The sequence below is a fragment of the Anneissia japonica genome, unplaced genomic scaffold, assembly GCF_011630105.1.
Source record: "Anneissia japonica isolate Jap-2015-1 unplaced genomic scaffold, ASM1163010v1 scaffold288271_len110776_cov171, whole genome shotgun sequence".
Classification (NCBI taxonomy): Eukaryota; Metazoa; Echinodermata; class Crinoidea; order Comatulida; family Comatulidae; genus Anneissia; species Anneissia japonica.
The window spans coordinates 87,545-110,031 of NW_022744007.1; the positions used below are offsets into that span (position 1 = coordinate 87,545).

At 32.5% G+C, this 22,487-nt stretch overlaps 1 protein-coding gene across 5 annotated transcripts; it reads right to left on the bottom strand.

Moving 5' to 3' along the window:
* Positions 1-3,624: 3,624 nt before the first annotated feature.
* On the bottom strand, positions 3,625-17,462 carry LOC117119557 (KH domain-containing, RNA-binding, signal transduction-associated protein 2-like). 5 transcript variants are annotated; one of them, XM_033264382.1, is made up of 10 exons: positions 17,305-17,462; positions 14,383-14,498; positions 14,038-14,154; positions 13,610-13,756; positions 12,848-13,168; positions 12,410-12,465; positions 11,859-11,938; positions 10,780-10,864; positions 4,808-4,842; positions 3,912-4,003 (listed from the first exon to the last, which is right to left on the bottom strand). In XM_033264382.1, the coding sequence occupies exons 1-9, from the start codon at positions 17,330-17,332 to the stop codon at positions 4,824-4,826; spliced, it is 969 nt and encodes a 322-aa protein (XP_033120273.1). In that variant the 5' UTR covers positions 17,333-17,462; the 3' UTR covers positions 3,912-4,003; positions 4,808-4,823. The 5 variants fall into 5 exon arrangements, 4 of the variants coding, with proteins under 4 accessions (XP_033120273.1, XP_033120274.1, XP_033120275.1 ...); XM_033264383.1 differs by having other exon boundaries at positions 14,383-14,495; positions 17,305-17,449; XR_004447207.1 differs by lacking the exon at positions 11,859-11,938 and having other exon boundaries at positions 3,625-4,003.
* Between the last annotated feature and the right edge of the window lie 5,025 nt (positions 17,463-22,487).

The window sequence follows — 22,487 nt, forward strand, 5'->3', positions numbered from 1 at the left end:
ACCCACCATGGTTGGGGCTTAGGTGGGAAAATAGTACCTCTAAATGGCCGGAAATGACTCTAATTTCATCATCACATCACCATTATAGTCAAAATGAAGCGCCAACAAATTTCTCATGATCTTTTACAAGGGATTTTCGGCAAATCATAGGGATCTAAATATTCTGTCTGATGTACCATGGTTGGGTCTGAGGTGCGAAAATTTGAGTAAATTGTACCTCTAGATGGCTGGAAATGACACTAGTAAAATCCATCATCATCACATCACCATTATAGTCAACATGAAGTGCCAACAAATTTCTCATGATCTTCCATTTTCGGCAATCATAGAGATCTAATTCATCTATCCATGTACCATAGAAACTGAAACTTAATTTTATATATTTTTTTTACATCTAGGCTAGACTTTTTATTCCTTGTTTCACTTATTTTTTTGAAGATTATCGGAGGAAGGCGGAATTAAAATAAACATAAAATTTTTTTTTCTAATTTAGCAAATAGTTCTGCCAAAATCATCCAGATGGAGGATAAAATAAAAATAAAATTTTATTGGTGAATGTAAATTAGGATGGTTAAATACTTTGGAGATTTCAAGGCAGTGGAGGGCATAATAAAAATAAAGGTAAACTTTTAGTTTTTAATGATATTTCCACTTTTTCATGACGGCGGTGCACTAATTGGTCAAAAATAAAATTGTATTTTTATTCGAAATCATTAATCGGCAGGTTTGCTAAACAAGGTATAAAAAAGGCTCGCCCTACTCAACTCATCCACTACGTAAAGCGCTTGTAATTATTTGTTCATATTTGTAATTCCCATCGTCAGTTCTACTTGCTGTATTTATAACATTTACCTATATGGTAAATTTAGTATTCAATGCCCAATAATATTACGGGCTTATCATTCTGCGCTATATAGGTATACATTACATTTATATCCAACAATGTTTTCTTTACATTGTGCTATAATTTTATGTAGTATGTTGACTATGAGGCGCCAAGTGTAAATTTATTATTTAACACAATTATTTATATATAATTCATTATTTAACATATAATTGAATAGATTACCAATTATTTATATATGATGCGTTTACGTCTAAAACATTATATATAAATAATGGCGTTAACATTTTCATTATTTATATATAATTAGTGTACTGATTTCATTATATTTAAATAATGAAAGGGCAACCAAACATTATTTATATATAATAAGGTTACTGGTTTCATTATATAAAAATAAGGAAAGGGTAACAAATCATTATATATAAATAATGAAAAGTAACTTACAGTTATTTATATATAATAAGTTCACTGATTTCATTATATATAAATAACGAATTGACTTCAAACTCATTATATATAAATAACTGCTTTTACATTTCATTATATATAAATAATAGCTTTCGCAAAAACATTATATGTATATAATGCTTGGACTTGAAACTCATATGTATATAATGCACACGTGTTATCGTGTTAAGGTCATTATATTTAAATAATGGTTTCTTACTGCCAGTATATAAATAACCGTTGAGGTCGAGTGCCATTATATATAAATAATGACATCGTAGGAAGCCATGGTTTATAAATATTTCGTTATGCAATTTACGAAGTAATAAATATTCATAATTAAGTGCTCTAATTTACAATTAGGGCCTATTGCGTGTGGTCTACAGGTCGCAGACCATCACCAATCGAAAATGGCACAGCAAGGGATATAAATAATGAAAACATTAATGCAATTATTTACATATAATCTTTTAGACATAAATGCATTATATATCAATAATGGGTGATCTATTCAATTATATGTTAAATAATGAATTATATATAAATAATTGTTAAATAATAAACTTACACTTGGCACTTCATAGTTGAAACATGCAGTGAAAAATCCGAAACACCACATGGATGAAAGTGGTATGTTACACATCTAAGCTATGTGTTTGTTTCATTGTGCACTATAGGCCTACTATTTATGTTGAAATCTAACAATGTTTTATGTACATTGTGCTATAATTTTATGTAGTCATTTAAGTTTTAATAGTATGTTGACACATGCAGTGAGAAATCTGAAACACCACGTGGATGAAAGTGGCATACATCTAGGCTGTGTGTATGTCCAATATGTAGATTTATTTTACTCGATCATATTAATCCATAGTTTAATTGACATTTCCACACTGGTTTTAATTAAATTGATTTAATTTTTTTCACTTTCAGTTTCCTTGCATCACCATGTCCCAGTAGTAGGCCAGGAACCCTCCATCTGTGAAAATCCTTCCCTAGCCCCCACCTCATTTCCTGTCCGGCCTTGGGGAAAAAAAGTTTAGTATGTTCATATTGCATCATCAGAATCGATTAACCACAAATTATCAAAAATGTCTGAACGCAAGGGGACTCCACCCACCTGAACCCAGCAGGGCTCTGACCCTAGTCTTCCCCCAGCCATTTTGGTCTACTCTCCACAAATTCACACCAACCCAGTAAAATTCCTGCATACAGGCCTGCATAATACAAAATGTTTAATTATGCTTTGCACCTTATTGCAGGTTTTTATTTTATAAATAACTTATATAATTGATAATTGGTTTGCAACACAAAATATATTAATGTTGTTAGTCAATTTATATATATGGAACATACGTGGCACCATATTTTACATCATATTAACTATCATATCGTATTTCATGCTGTTGTTAATTATGTTGCTGTTAAATTGAAATTCGGCAAACTTGTCTTTATCGTTGCATGTTCCCATATTACTGTACTGTATTTCCATGTGGTTTAACCAGATGAAATGTTTGTGGCTACACTTTGTGTCCCGAATCAGACCGATTGGTACCTCTTTCAAGTTAATACAGTGCACCATCCTCTTTTATAAGCACATTTATAGAGGGCGGCCCTTCCAGCATCTTAGAAGGTTTGCTAATATTTATCGCCTTCCTAATCCGATAAAGGACTCTAATTAGAATTACCCAGTGTACAACCCAACACTAATGAATTACAGTACTCAGGAATTATTTGCAAACACATTCAATAAACAACATCTGGTCCACATACTTTTTACAATTTTTATTTATTTTTTTACAAAACAAACATACATTCACTAAAACAACACTATACAAACTTGGTTTCATTGAGGTTGGATTTCTATGCACCATGGCAAACTAGATGACTACCATGTACCATACCACACTACATGACTACCAATCATGCACTGTGATATATGACTAATTTACCATGGACATGGCATGCACCATGGTACACACCACACTACATGACTACCATGCAGTATGGTACATACCAAACTGAATGACTACCAACAATGCACTGTGGTACACAAGTCACTACATGAGTACCACCATGCACTGTGGTACATGACTATACCATGATACACACCATGCTACATGGCTATCATGCACCATGGTGAACACCACACTACCAACTGCATTATGGTACACAATCTGGTTGAGGAAAATATTCAAATCTTACAAAACTTGTTATAATTTTTCAACTAAGACATTAAATTTACAGAGACAACTAAATAAAAACATTACGCAAGTGGAATCGTAGCCTTTGCCTCAGGGTAGCATAAATTTCCACCATGCTGTCCTAGGTAATATTTCAAACCAACCACACCATGTAAAAAATCTCGAGTCAACATTTCCTTTCTTTTATATGCAAGAAATTTTAAACTGATAAAGTTACAAATGACCAGACATTCTTTGAAATTGTTTTAATACAAAATCCTCTTTGTTGTGAATACCAATTCATCAGAGAGCTAAAATATCATTTCATAGGACGAACTTCCCTCCGGTTAGTATGTTGGAATGATAGAAGAGAATCCATAACAATATCCTGTAGTACATTCTTTTTAATCTAATTCTAAAATTTGGTTGTTTTTTTTCACAAATTGATTGTCTAAGCTCTGGATCTTACGTCCTAGCATGTGAAGGCTCAAGCCATTATTAATCATCCACACAGTAGCAAATCATCCTGAAAAACAAACAATAGAACTGTCATATGACATGCAAGATACAAAGAGAGTAACATGTAGTTAAAAAACAATTAAAATAAAGTTTATCTAGTAAATTTCCACTACTTTTAATTATTTATTATTAGAATTCATTGTTTTTGAATTGATCGACGATTCTCTTTGGGTGCTTTGTAATTCTACATTACAAAGCTAAAGGCCAACTCAGACAGCGTCCTACTACGCAGCCCTACGATTTACCGTTGGGGAAAATCTTAAGCCGTCGTGAGAAATATTAAACATGTTTAATATTCTATGACACGGCTGACCCCAGCACAAACCATCGCGTCTGCGTTTAACTCTCACAGACCCCATGTGACAACAAATCGCATTGGGCTGCGTCGTACGACGCTGTCCGGGTTGGCCGTAAATAACCCTCATTTGCTAGTAAATCAAACCCACCCCTATTCAGCCACTTGGAACAGGTAGTACACCATTCTCATCAGAATTGGTCTTAGTACACCTTCCACCCTCTTCCCACAATCCCTGTTAAAATTGTCACAATTTTTGGTTAGACACCACTAGTGCCAAAAACAGCACTAACTGGCTTACAAACTAACTATAATTTTCACCCCAACAGATCTTACTGTGACTCCCCAGTGGCTGGGGCACAGGTCTTGATGGCAATGCCTAGGCCCAGCTGGCCCATCCACTGGCACCACCCCTACCCTAAACGCTAAGCATTGGTCTTTACTACACCAACATTCTCAGCCACTAGAAACTGTTTATATTAACATCAAACCCAATATCACATTTATTATCTTTACCTTATACTTTCAGACATCATTTCCAAAATCCCTCACTGAAAAATGAATTAAAAGAAATAATAAACTGCTTGATTATTATTAACTGAATTTATCACACATACACCAGTAATTAAACAAAAATATATTTGTACATTCACAAATATAATACAAAATAAATGTATAATCTGTTTCTAAGAAACAACAAAAAGCAGAATAATTGCAGATTTCAACTATTCCAAAAAGCTTCTCAAATTATTCAGAGGTTGGTCACCTCGTTGGGGACAGGTACCTGATTCAAACTTGTAAAATCTTCAATAGTTGTTAGGAAGTGATGGGCCTTGATGAGGTCATCCTGTCATGTACTTAGATGACACACTTCATTTCATGGTTTGATTTTAGAATTGGTCCACAGTGAGATTTATATTATTGATAGGCCCATTATGTTGGCCTTTTATGATGAAATATTGTATTCTTTTTAAAATATTGTTTTAGTAAAAAAAAAACCACCTCTTAAGTATTTTTTTTATATTATTTTATTGACATGTACTAAATAAATAGCACATTATTATTATTACAGTATTACTATTATTAATATATTATTACTACTATTGGTATTATGAATATAATTATCATCATTAATTTTTAAGTTTTTTCTGATACGGTTATCTAGTAGGTGAGGCATCTGACCATTTGCTATGGGGTCTGAAACCTCCTCCATTAAGAAGTTCCCTCTTATTGCTTAAAGGGATCAGAAACCATTCTCCACCACTTCTTCCTTCACAACCTGCTGTGGGTTTACTAACATGGATTGAAGCAGAAACATCAAGAACTCCCTTTTTTTCTTTACAGAACTGTATATTAATTTAATGTTTGCAATTATTCATTATATTTATATATACAACAATCATAGGAGTGATGTTGATGCATCAACATAGACAACAAATTACATATTTTTAATTATATTACTTTTATGGATTATGTATTATATTAATTTGTTAGATATATTTGCAATTATTTATTATATATTATTTATTTATTATTATTATTTTTTTATATTTATTTATTTTTCCTTTCTAATGTTTTGGGGTAGTTTGTAGTACCACTCCACTCTAATAAATGTATAAGATTTTTCTCTTTCATCTCTTAAAGGGGTCAGAAACTTGTCCACTTCTTAAGGGAATCAGAAATTCCCTCCACACCCTGTACACATTTATTTGTTGTATATCTATTTCTAAACTATTTAGGGGTTAAAGGTTAAACTTTAATCTATTCAATGGGGTCAGAAGATCCTTTCTAACACCTGTTAAAGGATGGCTGGATCTCTCCTTTACCTGTTGTGGGCCCATCCTCCACCCAATATTTTGATGTGTACATTCTTCCTGGGAGCTAGAGTAACATATTTTTTTCCCCAATATAATTAAATGAGTTATTCTTTCAGGAACCTGTTTAAATTAGAGTAACATATAAATCTTATTGAGAACTAAGCAATGTATTGTTCCACGAAAACATACATCAGAATTTTTTTCTGATGAAAATGTTTCAATTTCAGGGAATTGCCCGTCAAGGGAGGTGATGATTAAGATTACACTGCGACTCATCGAGTCTTAATTATTATTAATGTTTATATTAATGCAGAACTGAAGAAAATATAGACTACATTATTTATATTCATTTCAGTCAGTGAGTTGTGACAAAACATCAATTTAAAGAAGTCATTGGTCTGAATATTAAATATTTCAATGTGAATATAGAGGATCTGGGGAGATTAAAAAGTAACACTACAGTAGATATGGGTGTCCTCTAAAAATGACAATCTGGGATGCACTAAATAAAAAATATCAATTAGTTTGTATTTAATCATTTGTGAATTACTATGATTTATATACACACCCATGTTGTTGCAGTGTCTCATAATAAATCATGGAGAAAAACCATGGTCAAAACATTTCAGGTTATTGGTAACAAATACCCGAGTCACTCAAATTAAACTGAGTTCCGATTATGAATTAATTTTGTTTTGAATAATTTACTAGATTATCCGTTCATATACAATATGTGCAATTTCATTTCCAGTACAGTATTACTGTTCTTGTTTTATTATGCTGGAAATTAAAGTTATCTTAATATCTTTAATATATTTGTTGCATGATGCAAGGATGTAGGAACCAATAGTGTCACTCCAAAATAATTTGTATTTTATAATTTGAAAATAATGTAAAATTTATAATGCACCTTTCATTATGCAAAGCTGAAGCTCAATGAGCCTAAGAAATATAATTTTCCTTCAGTTTATAATGCTTTTTAAAAACCTATAAAATAAATTCAATCCTTTAAGAATATTAAATTATTAAACATCATTAATTAGTCTGAATACACAATTTAAGTCTACTCCATCATAAACCTTTTAGTTAACATTTGTATTTCATTTGCTTTCATCATATTCATTTTAAAGCACCATTAAATGTTAAACTAAGCAATTAGTGATAACAACAATCCACGGAGATAAATTGCCAGATAATTTAAGTTTTTTATTTTAAAAAAAATATAAATGGTACTTCTCTACCTAATTAGTGATGTATATATTTTCTCTCTCTTAATTTTGAATTAAAAGCTATTTACTTTAATATTAAATTTGATTTAGTTTTTATCAGCCATGTATAGACAAGTTTTATTTTAAGAATTGAATGTTGTGCAACATTTCACATGGTAGTCATGCCTGATGATGATGGTATAAACAAGTCTCAACTTCCTGTCGCACTCTTCACACCATTTATTTATTTATTACAAATTTGACAAACTGTTCAAGAGGAAACCTTGGTCTGAAGCCCAACACAAAAGTGGGAAACATTTTTGTTGTCTCAATATTTATAGTCTATCACTCCAGTTTTACAATAGGTTGAATATATTAATATTTTGTATTATTTCTTTAAAAGGGAAAAACCTTCTTTACATCCAACAGCCAGCAACTTGCCTCACCATTTTTAGTTATCTCAATATTCATAGTTTATGTTTAAATTATGGCTACCATTCCAGTCTTAGGACAGGTTGAATATATCACTATTTTGTATTTATGTTTATAAATATTATTATTCATCCAGGTAGGTTGGTTATATAATATATTATTATATAATTATAAATATTTATTATTAATTCATTTTGTATTTTTATTAAAGAAAAGCCCAGTAACTTGCTACTGCATGTGAAGATTTAAATGTCATACAGCAATTGGACTTTTCGCTACAACTTTAGATTATATCAGCCAGAGTGTTGAGATAACAAATCAGTCAAATCTCAACTTGCTTCCTGTCATTTCACTTCATTTTTTGTTTATCTCAATATTACCAGCTTATGTTCACTTTAACGGCCATCATTCAAGTTTTAGGTGAAGTTGAATATATAACTATTTTGTATTATTTTTTTCAAGAAGCCAGTAACTTGCTATTGAAAAGATTTAATTACATTCCATTATATAACAGTTATTAGACATTTGATTTTATCTGCCTGTGTGTTGACACAAAGTCTGATCGAATTCTTGTATTAAATGCTTGTGTGAGCTGTCTGTAGTAAATTGGACAATGACAGTGCAATTGGTTCAATGATGTATGCTGTCCTGCTCTTTTGGTTTTCTTATTTGTTTCTTTAGTCAGTTAAAAGGATATTTTATGGTTTAGTTAAATGCAGTTCTGATTAAATGGATCTGCTTCTCTTTAAAAAATATAATATATTAATATTATTTTGTTATTAAAGATCTGATTTATATAAGCTGATCAATTGTTGAACAGATATATACATGATTTGCCTTTATGAGACAAATAAGGAAAATGTTATTAGTATAAGAGCACCTTGACCGTCGAAATCTAAGCCAACAGCAAATGTGAAACAAATGACATCCAAAGAATGGTGGAAATTCGAATGATGATAATTCCTTTACTTTCAAGCTACTTCAAGAAATATGATTTATTTCACCAACTATTTTAAAATATCATTTGAAACTTATTAATCTAGATTAATTTGAAGTGGGAATTTGGGATTAAAAGATGATTAAAAGCTTATAAAGAATTTTTTGGACAAATGAATGATGTACATTATATTAAATGATTTTAAAGTTTTATTTTAAATATTTCAATAATTATAAAATTACCATTTAAAAAATGATCTATTTAAACTGGATTTATTTAAAGTGAAAATATGTAAATTGAGAATGGAGACTGATAAGATTTCCCTTTTAAGTTCCATACCACACTGTGCTAGATCAATCCTCCACTTAGTATAATTTAGTACCCACTCCAAAGACTTCCACCACAGAAAGATTAAAATGACTGGATGAGAAAACATCTTATTTTATTTACTTTTAAAAATTAGTGCAGTAGTATTATTTTTAGAAGTTGTACTTTGTATTTAGAACTGCAAAAGACATGTATTAAGGTGTTATTCATTTAAATAGTAAACAATTGTAGGCATTATGTTGGGCGTAGAAGCTTTATTAGAATAATCAATTAAAAAAGTTTAAACCTGAATGGAATACAGAGTACACTGCTTAATTGACACCTTCAGGGCAACTCATTAGCGTATTTGACACCTTCAGGGCAACTCATTAGCATATTTGACACCTTCAGGGCATTGTTTCAATACCATACTTAGACAATATTATGGGATATTGTGTGATGTAATTTAAACATTAAGTAGAGAAACAATTTACCAATGTAAGGTATGTATTTTATCACAAACAGTCTTTTTTTTTTTAATTCAGAACTTTGTTTTATCTAGAAAGGGTGTTAAAATCTAGATCAAAGTGACTGTTTCCACCACACATTATTTGTGTTCTTCTCTCCCACATTCCATTTCTGTTTTTACATGGTTACCTAGGTTAAAACATGAAATTAATTAGCAAAACCTAACAATCACATTCTAAAGAGGTCCAGCTATTTAAGAGGCTTTCTAAATGAACATTAATATTAAATATAAAAAAAATGGCTTTTACTTGAAGCATTTATCTTTCTATTAGCTCATAACAATGTGGACATGCTTGCATTAACATGGTCATATTATAATAAGCCTAAACAGTATTTTAACAATTCAAGTGTTTAAAATGTTATTGATAATTAGTCGTTAGATATATAGATTTTAGAGTTGTACCTACAACACCGATGACGGATGAAATCTTATTATTTTCTTTTGGAACAAGCCTTTCACAGTTTAATATATTTTTAGTTATATCATGAACAATGTTGTTTTAATTATTAAACCAGAAAAATTAACATCCTAGTCTTACTCTTTAATTGTGATGCTGCTTATTATATTTATTACATGTACATTTACTATTCAATTTAATGCATAATAGAAACAAAAAATCGAGGTAAAATATATCAGGTTTACATGGTTATCTTATTGTCATTATTATCAGTATCATCTACCTTCGATTTATACATTTATCTGTTGAAACTACACCATCACAACTTACAACAATGATCTTATCTAATTATTAACAATCTTAATTATTAACAATCTTACCTAATTAAAATTCTTAGCTAATTAATGTCCTTATCTAAGTAACTTGTTGTAACACCAGAGAATACACATAGATTCATTAATGATTTACTTTATCAAACTTTAACATTTTATTTTAATGACTATTTTAAGTATTACTTTGCTCCATTCCAACACTGATAAGAACAATCATTTTAAGACAAACTTTTAAGGCTTTTTATTTTAACTTCATTCTTTTTAATTTTTTTTAGTATTTTTTAAATTTAAGTTATAGCATGGGGAACCACAAAAAAAAAAGAAACAGAGGGGGTATGCCATGTAGAAGGCACAGCACAAGCAATCAACAACTTGACCGAGACATGATGTAGTTATCTTAATGGGAACCCAACAATTCCACATCAATTTTTTGGTGTGAGAATTCAATTACTACAATAAATAGCTTATCTGATGGTCAGTGTAATGGGTTTATGTCCCAAGCCAAGTTGGATGCAGAATGGCCAGCCTACCTAGTGTATGGATGAGCCCTTGCGTTCGTCTTCTGGGCGGGAGCCTTCGCTTGCAAGGAGGATTGTCCCCAACTGTCATCGCCACCTAAAAAAAAAATAAAAACAATGACATAACATGACTATCACCATTCATGTCCCAACAAATTAAACATAATAAAATTTCTGTAACAGATAAACTGTCCCCAAAAAATGTAGAAATTTTGTCAGGACATACTTTCCCACTCAATTTGGAATTGTAATTCTTGTCAACAAAAAAATAATTTGATTGAATTTTCAGTAATTATATCATAAATCAATACTTCTTGCTGCACAGCTCTGTAACAATTACTTTATTCCAAATAGTTTACCAATAATCACTGTAACACTTTCTTTCATTTGAACAATTTCAGTATCCAAAATTTTCATTATTTCTAGTGATAAGGGTAAACAGTATATTTTTAAATGATTTACCAGATTCGCTGAGTAAACTCATCTATCAATAATCCAAACTTATTGTTTCACACTTAAACAATTATAAAAAAAAAGACAAGACTAAGAAGAATTATCCTCATCAAACCTATATCATGACACTGTAGAATTATAAACTATAAATTATTGAGCTATACAAACATAAATGCTACAAAAAAATTATCAAAATTCAAATATTTAACATATCTAATAGCATGGGTGTTAGTAGGTCTAAGACACATTTAACAAATACAGCATTTATACATTTAACAACTACAGGTTTTTTTTTAAATTTTTATATTAACCATTCTCAGGAAAATCTTACAATAGTCATTTTATATTATTTATTATATAATTCTTAAACAAATTAAAAAAGTATAACGTTAAGAGAATAGTATTAAGTGCTTTAATGTTGTTTTGCTTCTAATCTTTATATAATTAATCATTATTTAATTCTCATGAAAACCTTTCAATAGTCATTTTATAGTACATTAATTATTATATACTTCTCATATAAATCTTAAAAATATAACATTAAGAGAATAGTATTGAGTGCTTTAATGATGTTTTGCTTATAACCATTAATAAGTTTGAAGAGTTTATTGCATTATGTACTTAGTAGGGCCAGTTACCATAGGAGGTGGTCCCAAATCCATCACCACTGCTTAGCATACCACCGCTGTTGTAGTCCTCATAACCAAATCCATCATTGCTACAAGGTAGGAAGATAACAATATTAATTAGGATTAATTAATATTTATTTTAGTGATTAATTATTTTATACTTCAAATGTGCGAATCCTCAGACAGGAGTTAGATTTTTGACCGACATCAGAAAATATATATTTAAACTTATTGAACATTGCTGAGCTGGGGAGATAAAAATTAATATTAATATTATTTTAGACATTATTTTATACTTGAAAAATATTTGAATCCTAACCTGTATTACATTTTAAAATCTAAAATTAATTGTTAATTTATGGTTAGTTTAATGTTATTTCTGTAATAAAATGTTTATTCATTTTACTATTATTTTTAGTTCCTTTTAGTGACTAATACATTAAATTTAAGAAAAAAATATTCAAAATTTTACTTCTACTTATATTATTTTAGATTTTTTTTGGATAGGTTCCCATGAAAGCAGTGGTAGTGGAGGGGGTAATAATAGAAGATGAACTCACCCTTGTGTGTTGTATCCTTCATCATATGATTGGTCATACTGCTGTCCATATTCATACTACAAACACAATAGAACATTAAAAATTAAAAAATCCACTTAACTCATTTGAATATTTTATCATTATCGCTTCATATTCATTCAGATAATGACAAAGGGCTTTGTATGTTTATAATAGGGAGATTTTGATTCGCGACAACGTAGTGATGTCATACTAATTAAATTGTGCATGTCTGAACTTTATGCATTACATTCTCTCCTGAAATCGTCGTCGGCTAAATCGACATTTAGACAAAAACTGTACTGTATTAAACATTCGTGAAGATAATTTTCAACAAAATTCAGAATGCACGCGACGACTGTCATAGATGACTGAATATGTTCTATTGTTTTTTTTTCTTGGTCAAAAGCTACCTACTTACAACAAAGAAAGGATACTCACATAATCATTTGCGCCAACTGAGGCTTGATATCCTCCTTGGCCTCCGTACCCTCCTCTAGCTGCACCTCTTGACGGACCGCCCCTCAATGCACCTCGACCTGCCGGTGCTGCTCCCCTCAATCCTCCTCTTGGTCCTCCTCTTACTGGACCCCTCAATGCTGGGCCACCTCGAGGTGGTAGTCCCCTTCCTCTTGGTGGTGGACCCCCTCGAAGTGGAAGCCCACCTCTTCGGCCCCTACCCCCCATCTGTGGTTCAGGGAATGTTCCTTTGATCATCGCAAGTTCTTGGATCTGATGCATCCTAATATCATCGTTGTTGTCCTGTAAAAATTATAAAGCTTATCAATATGCTCATCAAATATTTGTGACCGGCTTTTGCAAAAAACCCTTTTGTGCCGCAATTTCTAATTTCCCGCAAGCACTGAAAACTTTTTTAGAACCACAATTTTTAACATTTTTATGTTTTTGCATTTTATAAAAGAAGCTATATTAAAGAACATTTCTGCAAAATATCAATCAATAAATCTAACTCAAAAGCATATTAAAATTATTCTTAAAATACAAATCTTAATAATAAACTATTGATTTTGAAATTTTTGGAAGCCGTTTTCTCAAAACCTACATGGATGATATCCAATGAATTAAATATTCACAACTTCACAAATACTCAACCAATTTCCATAAAAAAAAACACGGTTTTAAAGAAGAATTCATGCAGAATCTAAAAGCACCAACAACTCAATTTTTAATTTTCCTACTTACAGGTACAAGGTGGTACTGTATTTCTCCAAGGGCAGTGGCCATTCTCTGGTATGCCTCCACTACTTGTGCGTAGGCCTCAATATGTACATGTAACTCATCATGCAAGTGTGAATATTTGGGGTTTCCTTCATTCCTCAGTTCTTCCTCCTGTTGAATATGTAAATTAGAACATTAGCATAATATATACAATTGTGCAGATACATATGTAAAATTTTGGATTTTTACTTCTATTGATGTAATATGCTTTATGCTAGACCGAAAAAAAAAAAAATCACTAATCTCAAAAACACTATTTCCATGCAGGTCACCATGCATTCATCCCAGCATAAAGGTTTTTCCTTGCATTTATTTTGTTATATTCTGGGTTAAAGATCATCTTCAAACAGAGTGGTCGATTATATCAGCTTTTATATGAATTGAACACCTACCTTCTGTTTATCTCTCATAGAGCCTTTTCCTAGGATAGATATTCTGGTTTTTGTCTCCTCCTGCATTCTCTTTAGTGAATTTCCTCTTGGTCCAAGAAGTTTCCCAACAAAGTTAAACTAAAAAAGTAACATAATTGAGTTCTCTAATTACATCTACCCACAATAATCTTAATTCTCCAATAACTACAACCTCCATCAGATTTATATATTATCATTATAAAATTACACAATAAACCTATTAAACTGTCTTTAAAAAACGCAAATGATTTAACATGCAAGATTAAAATGCTGTTCATATTTCATGTTGCTAGGATACACATACAGCTAGGTGAATATCAACCTTACCTTTGGATGTTCTTTTATCGGGATGCGCACCCTAACTTCCAATTTGATTGGTTTTGGCGAATTCACTTCAATTAATCTTTCTTTACCTCCTGCTGTGGCTTGAGGTTCTGGCTCTTCTAAAAAAGAGAAATCATTGCATTAGAAACAAACACACAAACCCAAAACAAGGCTAAAAGAAGAAAAAAAACCAACATGAAATTTTAGGCTTTAAGCATTTGCAATTTTCTTCTACTGCCAGTTTATTACCTCTTCCCGATCGCGAATCGTACAATAACGTAATAATAATAAGCCATCTTACTGATTTTAACAAATCTGTTTTGGATACAAATTATTCTATTGTAGCAGATTAAACTGAAATGTCTGCTACAGTACAGTAGAACCCCTTAATTACATACGGCACAGGTAATTGCGGGTATTCGTAAAATCGGGGTTTACCCAAATTCCTATATATTTGCACTGGTACTACTTACACAGGCATAAACTAGGCCAAGGCTAGGCCCACCAGCCTATGCAGCTAAGTCTGAGGGGGGGCTACAGTAGGCAGTTTCTAAGCATTCTTATCCCACTCTAGGCCCCACAAAAATTTGTTTTTACCTTCTTAAATGCCTAGATTGTGGATTTTACTCCAACACAACTTCCATAGATACTTGTCTATTATACAGTGTATATTGATCATTCAATAAAACAATCAATTACTATGTTGATTTTTAAGCTAAAAACGATGAAAGAGAAGTAAAATTTGTCGCATACACATGTGTGAAGCCATAATAAACACTGAATATGAAGAGCCCTGTTAGAGGGCCTCCTTCAATTGTTGGTTATAATGAACACATAAAATTTAATTGGCTACCTGTTTCAACTAGAGTTGCTGAACGTAAATGTATTCAAATTTTCAAAATTATAAATGGCATATCACCTGTATATTTAAATATTGGTATTGAGTTCACTAACCTATTTCATACAGTAACAATAATACTAGATTTTCTACTTCTAGAATGTCAATTTATAAACACAAATCTGGTACACATAATGGTTTTTCATTTATTGATACCGCTATTGATGAATGGAATAAATTACCTTATAATGTTCAAAATGCATTTGTACTTTTCTGTGTTTTTATCCTTTAATGTTTTTACTTATGATTACTTCAGAATGAATAAATAAATACAAAAAATATTGAGAATTACAAAGTATAGTAAACAGTAACAATTTTACTGAATAGAGAACAGTTTATATTTACTTTTCAGTAGATTTTTTTTTGAAAAAAATTATTATTACTATACAACATGTGAAAGTAACAATATTTTTCCCTAGATGTTTTTCTTTGTATATTGACAAATATTCAAAATGATAAAAATTTCAACATAAAAATCATATCACTTATCAGATTTCATCAAAAAATTATGTGCTTCATTATAATAATTGTTTTAATGAATATGTTTTAGACACAATTAATCAAGATTGACAAAGGCTATATCCCTTTAGAAAAATCAAACTCTGCAAGGCTGCTAATAATTGACTGGAAATCCAAAATTTGCATAACTATTTATGTAGTCACTATTGTATTAATTCATGGCCCAAGCTATACCATTATGTAAGTTTCTCAAGTCAATTGTCTGGGTGCAAAAGCCATACACTCTAGCCCTTATTACAAATGCTCATTCAAAAACAAAGTAACTGCATCTCAACTATTAATGTATTATTTTGTTTTTCTTTATTATTTTTCAATATAAGAATTTTGGCAGTGGCTATTGTTAACAGATGTCTTAGTCAAATTTATTAATTCTGCGTTATTGTGTAAGGATTGGATTAGAACAGAAAACAACATCCAATCAGAATTAATAATTAGTTTGACTGGTATAAAAAAAAATCCTTTAAAGTTTACATATAGGCCTAGAATTTGAAGGACCGTTTCGGCCATGATGCACAGAACACATTTTGTAATATTGTGTTATATTTTTCAGACAATTAGATTCAATACTGATTGAAACTATAACATATAGTAATGTGTGTGCTTAGATGGATGTAAAAATAACTGTGGGCAAGACATGCATTTTTAAAAAAAGTAATAAACAAATAAAAGTAATGCAAAAAATGCATTTCATTAGTCAATTTTATGGCTATGCATAAAATACAAGAAACAAGTTTAAATCCAAAGTTAGTTTAAGACAATAAATAGACAAAATAAAATCTTAACTTTGATGAAATTCTGGTTAATAGACATAATAAAATCTTTACTTTGATGAAATTCTGGTTAACTGATATGAGTTTAGTTTATTTATTATTTTCTGATGTCCACGGTGTTGCATATCCTGCGGCCTAACTGGGTGGTATTTGCCTAGAAAAAGAGGCAAATACCTAGGCCTAGGCACTTTCTAAACCTTATTTTAGACACATCGATTGTCATGATTCATTACGATCAGGAACATCTAATCATATTATTATATGAAGCGTATTAACTATTATTTGGTTGCTTAGGCCAGGCCTCATGTCTACACTAGACGTCAGGTCAGGAGCGGTCAGCAGTACATTGAGGGAGAGGCCTAGGCTTGTCATGAGTGAATGCTTGGGGCTTGGCCTGACAAACAAGACAGAAAATAGTCGGTAAACTTGGGTAAGAAAAATTAAAACGAATTAAAATGTTTTTGCTTTTGTTGACTTAATTAAAACAGCACATCATAAGCGTAGACATACTATGGAATTGTACAAGTAATTTTTGGTTAAGAGTAGATTATTAATACTTTCAAAACTACTAGGCTAAACTTCAAAATACATACAAACAAGGCTAGCAACATTTTCAAGCTACAGAGCGGGCTTTCTGTCTCAGCACCACATGAGACAACAAGCAGTCAACGTTTTGTGACATCTAAATTGTTCATGAAAAACGATTTTCTTAAATCTAAAAATATTATATTTTCTTACCAGCTTGTTCCACCTTAATTCCGTCCATTTTATGGCTATAAATTTATTTAAAAAACACCCCAATTTTTGAATTTAAATAAGTGTTCACAGAGCAGAAACACACGCCGTACTTGCCGGTGGCCTAAGAACACCATGCGTTTCTTCTCTACAAACAACAACTGACTACAATAGTTATATCACTACGCAATGTATATTTCCATAATAAATCTGTTCTTTTATTACTTAATATGTTTTATTTATTTATGTTTTATGCATTTTTTCTATAAGACATTTACGTATTCGCTACATACATACTGAATACAGCCATTTTATTATTTTTTAATTTATCAATTCGTACTATTTGTCTTCTCGATTACGGCGAACGAACACCAACACATATGGGGAGCAAGCGCAGAATGCCGATTAATAATGTTCTCTACCGCCCTCTATTTTCAGAAAAGAAGTTATGCACACAAAATGTACTGTATTTAGGACTAATAACTATGGACTTGGCTGATAAATTATTTAAATCATATGCTATTTATACAACGTTCTAATGATAATTTAATTAACAGTTTCATACATTTATCATAAATGGTACTGTTAGACCTGAACCCCTTGTTATTTTAGCGGTAGGCTCATTAGACCTATGTCTTTTGGTGGTGAGAGAGGAATCACTGAATCCCCCTGACATAATAATTATTGAAATATAAATTTGTGCACAATTAAAAGAATCACAAACTAAAATAACTATTTTTAAGTCAGAGTGATAAAAATCCTTAAATTTGTTGCCTAAGGTACTATGATCTCAAGAACATGGATTGGTATTGTTAATCATCCGTCACACTGGTGATACAGATAGGCCTATGAACATATAAAGGAAAAATACTTATACATAGGCCTAGATGTAAGTATAAAGAAAGGACCAGAGGGTGTGGTGAAAATCCGGCCTACGGCTTAGTACGATCCTGCCATTCTTAAAACTTTCGTACCCCAGGCTAAAGTGTAGATGTTTAAACCATCAAACCCCTAACAAAAATTCCTGGATCCGCCTGAGCTGCCTTCATAATTTTAATTAGCGCCACCTCTAAAATGAATTGTACTTGCATTAACAAATTTGCTTCCTGTGCAATGTGGCCATGCCATGGCTTCAGTGGCGGCTCTAGGATATATTTTCTGGGGGGGGGGGGCTAAGTTGTCCGACAGGGGGACTTGAGCCCGTAGGCCCGAGCTCTGGGTACCAGCAAACTGCTGGAGATTAACCTGCGACGGACCAGTGCCACGTCCATGGGGGAAATACAGTACAACTCTCATCTGCTTCACACTACAGAAACTGGGGATAAGCTTAGCCGTATGAGCCCTAGTGGCTCGGAAAGGATTTAGTTTTTTTTTAAGGTCTGTTTTTACTATCCGTTGCGTTTTACTATCTTCCGTGTTTTTAAAATTATATTCTATATTTACTTCAAATTTCAGGTCATATTTTTCTTTATTCTTTTATTATACTTGAAGTTTTATATTGTTCTTTTATTATTGTTCGAGTGTGTATGCATTTGCGTATCTTAATTTATAGCCTAGATCGTTTTTTATTACCTTTACTTTTGTTGGTTGGTACGGTTCCTCACTTTGCATGTAAAGCGGTCTTTTTAATGACTTTGTAAGGTCCGTTTTTACTATCGGTTGCGTTTGTTAATTAAATTATTTTCCATATTCACTTCAAATTTCAAGTCATTTTTTTATTCTTTCATTGTACTCGGAAGTTTTATATTATTCTTTTAATCTTATAATGTCATTATATAAACCTGGACACACCTGTTTTAATGACTTTAATGACCTTAAGCGGTTGGGATATATATTCCCTGTCTCTTATACACATCTAGATGTGTATAAGAGACAGCGCCTGAGCTGCCTTCATAATTTTAATGCCGAAAAATAAAAAGAAAAGTAGAAAAAAAAATTAAAAAGAGGAAGGAGGGAAAAAAGGAAGTACCCATGAGTTCAGTGGCGGATCCAGCATGCAGTGGGCGAACGGCGGGAAGCTCGATTTATTTTACCACCCACTAATTTTGAATTTTCATTGATGTTGACAACGAACACAACGCTATGCATTTTAAACCAGGCTGGTTTTTGATTTACGTTTTGGAATAGAATTTGGAGAGGGCGTTTGATCAAGTCAGACCTACGTTTTGAATTTGAATTACATTTTAAAGAAATTAGAACTCTACATTTTGGAATTTGAACTACGTTTTGAGAAATTAGAACTTCATTTTGGGAAACTAGATCTACATTTTGAGAAATTTACGCCTACGTTTTGATAAATCAGACATTGAATTTTGCAATTACATTTTGATTTTAACATGGATTTTGCTGCATATGGCACCCCATATTTCCCCGACCCCGGTTTTTCTCAAAGATTTCATAAAACAGGATGTAAAAAAAGGCCAAAAGACGGAGCTAGATCTAGACGGAATTTTTTAGCCATTACTGTATACGGAATGTAGTACCCAGTAGAACAGCTATCCATGCTAACGTCTCGGTCTGCGCTCACGTGCGGCAGTCCTCAGTGGCCACTGACCACCGACCCTATAGGGGCCCATTCGGTTCCCCTACCCATAGGGTCATCGCTCTATAGCACCCTGATCCAAAATGGCTTTTTTGATACATAACAGCATACCGTACTCGCGCATCTATTTTCCATAAGCGCCCCCTCAATTTCCACTCTGTTTTCATAAGCGCCCCGTTTGAATAAGCGCCCCTCAGAAAGTGCAAAAAATATTTTAAGCGCCCGGGCGCTTATTCGCGCGAGTACGATAAATGTGTCTCTGACATCGACTGTAGGACATAGGGCCTATATATAATATTTATCCAGTTGGGGTGGGGTGCCCAACTGGCCAGGACCTCATGTCAAATTAAAAAAAAAAAAAAGAAATAAAATATTCAAATTTTAAGTCTGAATGAGTGCCATTTCCGGGGTCCTTGATTAGACCTTTGCGACGCCCGTGAGGGGAAGGTTGTCTAAGGGAGGGGAAGCATCCAGTAGGGAAAACGTCAATAATTTTGTTGAGGAACACCAGACCTACTTTGAGAATTTTTAAAAATTCTTAAAAATTAAGAGAATTCTTAAAATTTGCTCACCTCCGGCAGCCCCAACCGTGGTGGTGGGGATCTGGTGGGGACTAACTATTCTAGCTCCCGTCAGAAAATTTCTGGATCCGCCCTTGATAAATGTTCTTACCTAGCTCCTGTGGGGCTGAGGTGGTTAGAGCCTCCATCTGTGAAAATCCCTCACTTGTACCCCTCCCCCAAACCCCTCACCATTTCGAATTCCTGGATCCGCCACTGGGGAATACTGTCCAAATTGGTCATGGTCATTTTTTGGCTGATGTAAGATGCATAAGGGAACTCCCTATATTCTTTGAAGGTCTTTTTGAGTAGATCGTCCAGCGACAATAGATAATTTTTTTTCATTGATGTAAATTGTATTTTATTTGGTTGCATCCCTCTGTTTTTTGGGAAGTAAGCACAGTATTGAGTATTATTAATATTATTACACAGTTTAACTGTTTAGGTAGACCCTCAAAATAATTATAACTGTATGATTAGATTGAACATAAACTATGACATAACTCGGTTTATAAGTCCTTGGTTCGTTGACCGGGCACGTTGACTTTGTTTGGGCTTGGTTGCCCTTCAAAATTTTAGAAAACTTTACTCAATGCTAATCTCCACACTATGACAAATCTGCGGTCGGGCATGGATCCGGGTTAAAGCATTCTGAACATTTTTATTATTTAGTACAAACAGATAACGCCGCCTCTCTGTTATTGCATCTCTGATAACAGGCTATGAGTCGATAAATGAGTTACACAATTTTTAGAAGAGAGGTATCATGCAAAACTTTCAGTAACATTTCTTTTTCCTTCCCCCTTCCTTATTTCTTTTCTTTACTTTTTTTTTTTGGAAGGAATCATAGGCTCTAGCCCCAATGGTCCCCGATCCGCTCCCGGGACCTATTCTATTGAGACTTTTGGCGATGGATGACCGACGCTAACACGAAGTTGTAATTTTTAACTGTTTTTCCTTTGATGGTGTCTTAAAAATCTTTAACTCGGGTGATTTTAAATTTAAAAAAAAATATCTATTTTTACACTGTTTTAAATGTCGGTTTTAACTTTGTTAATTCTTTTTGAATTTTTATGACTTTTAACTTAGTATTGAATATGGTCCTTTGATTTGCAATATTTTTTTTTTTTTTGTGTGTTACAACCTTTTTTATTTTCTGTGTGTTAATAGACTTTTTATTATAAACATTTTTTACAATTTTACGTACGGTAGTTTTTCAAACAACAAATTTCCAATTTGGTCCTCAAGTTAATTTGGCCCGTGAGGAAAAACAAAATAATAAGAAATATATTTAAAACATATTTAAAGTACAAGGAATAAGTTTTCTGGGTAATGTGCATAGGGATGGTTTGAAATCGAGCGAGATATTATAGGCCGTAAGTAGAATAATAATGGCGTAAACGATTGATCACTGGGTGGTTCCATGGTCCTATTATTCTTCACTGTATGTTTCAAACAAGGAAAAACAAAGAAAGAGTTTAAAACGCGCGCGTAGTGATGTAGGGGATCCCCGACAGATGGGGAGGAAGGAGGATGACGAGAGCAAAATGGGCGTGGTCGGACGTCGTTCAAAATCTGTGGAAAGTAGTCCAGGGGTTTCAATGGCTTATGTTTTTTTTTTCTTTCCGACGAATTGTGGGTTTTCTCCCTGAAAAAAAGGGGGGGGGGGCAGTTATATAAAAATCTGTAGTCACGCATTTATTATTTTCATTTATCACAATAGCGATAGTCACCTACTGAACACATGCGGTAAATCTTCAAAACAACTTCTGAATTTCTCGAAATATTAATTTATGGCGTACGTGCCTCCTGCGCGTGCAAGCCATCACTCGAAGTGGGTTGACCTTGTTAAGATTCTCTAAGCCCCGCCTCCTGTTGATTACTGTAGGCCTATGTCGTCGTCATCCGGAGCACATGGTGTTCGCTGCTGATTTTGTTAGTTTAGTCTTGATGCATATGAGTCCCAAAACTACAAACATGATGGTTTTCGTTAGAGGAACGTTGTTGTTTTTCTGTATCATCAACAATATTGAAGCAGGTTTGAGTCAGCGAACGTACTTTCTCGCTGCTGAGGAAATTCTTTG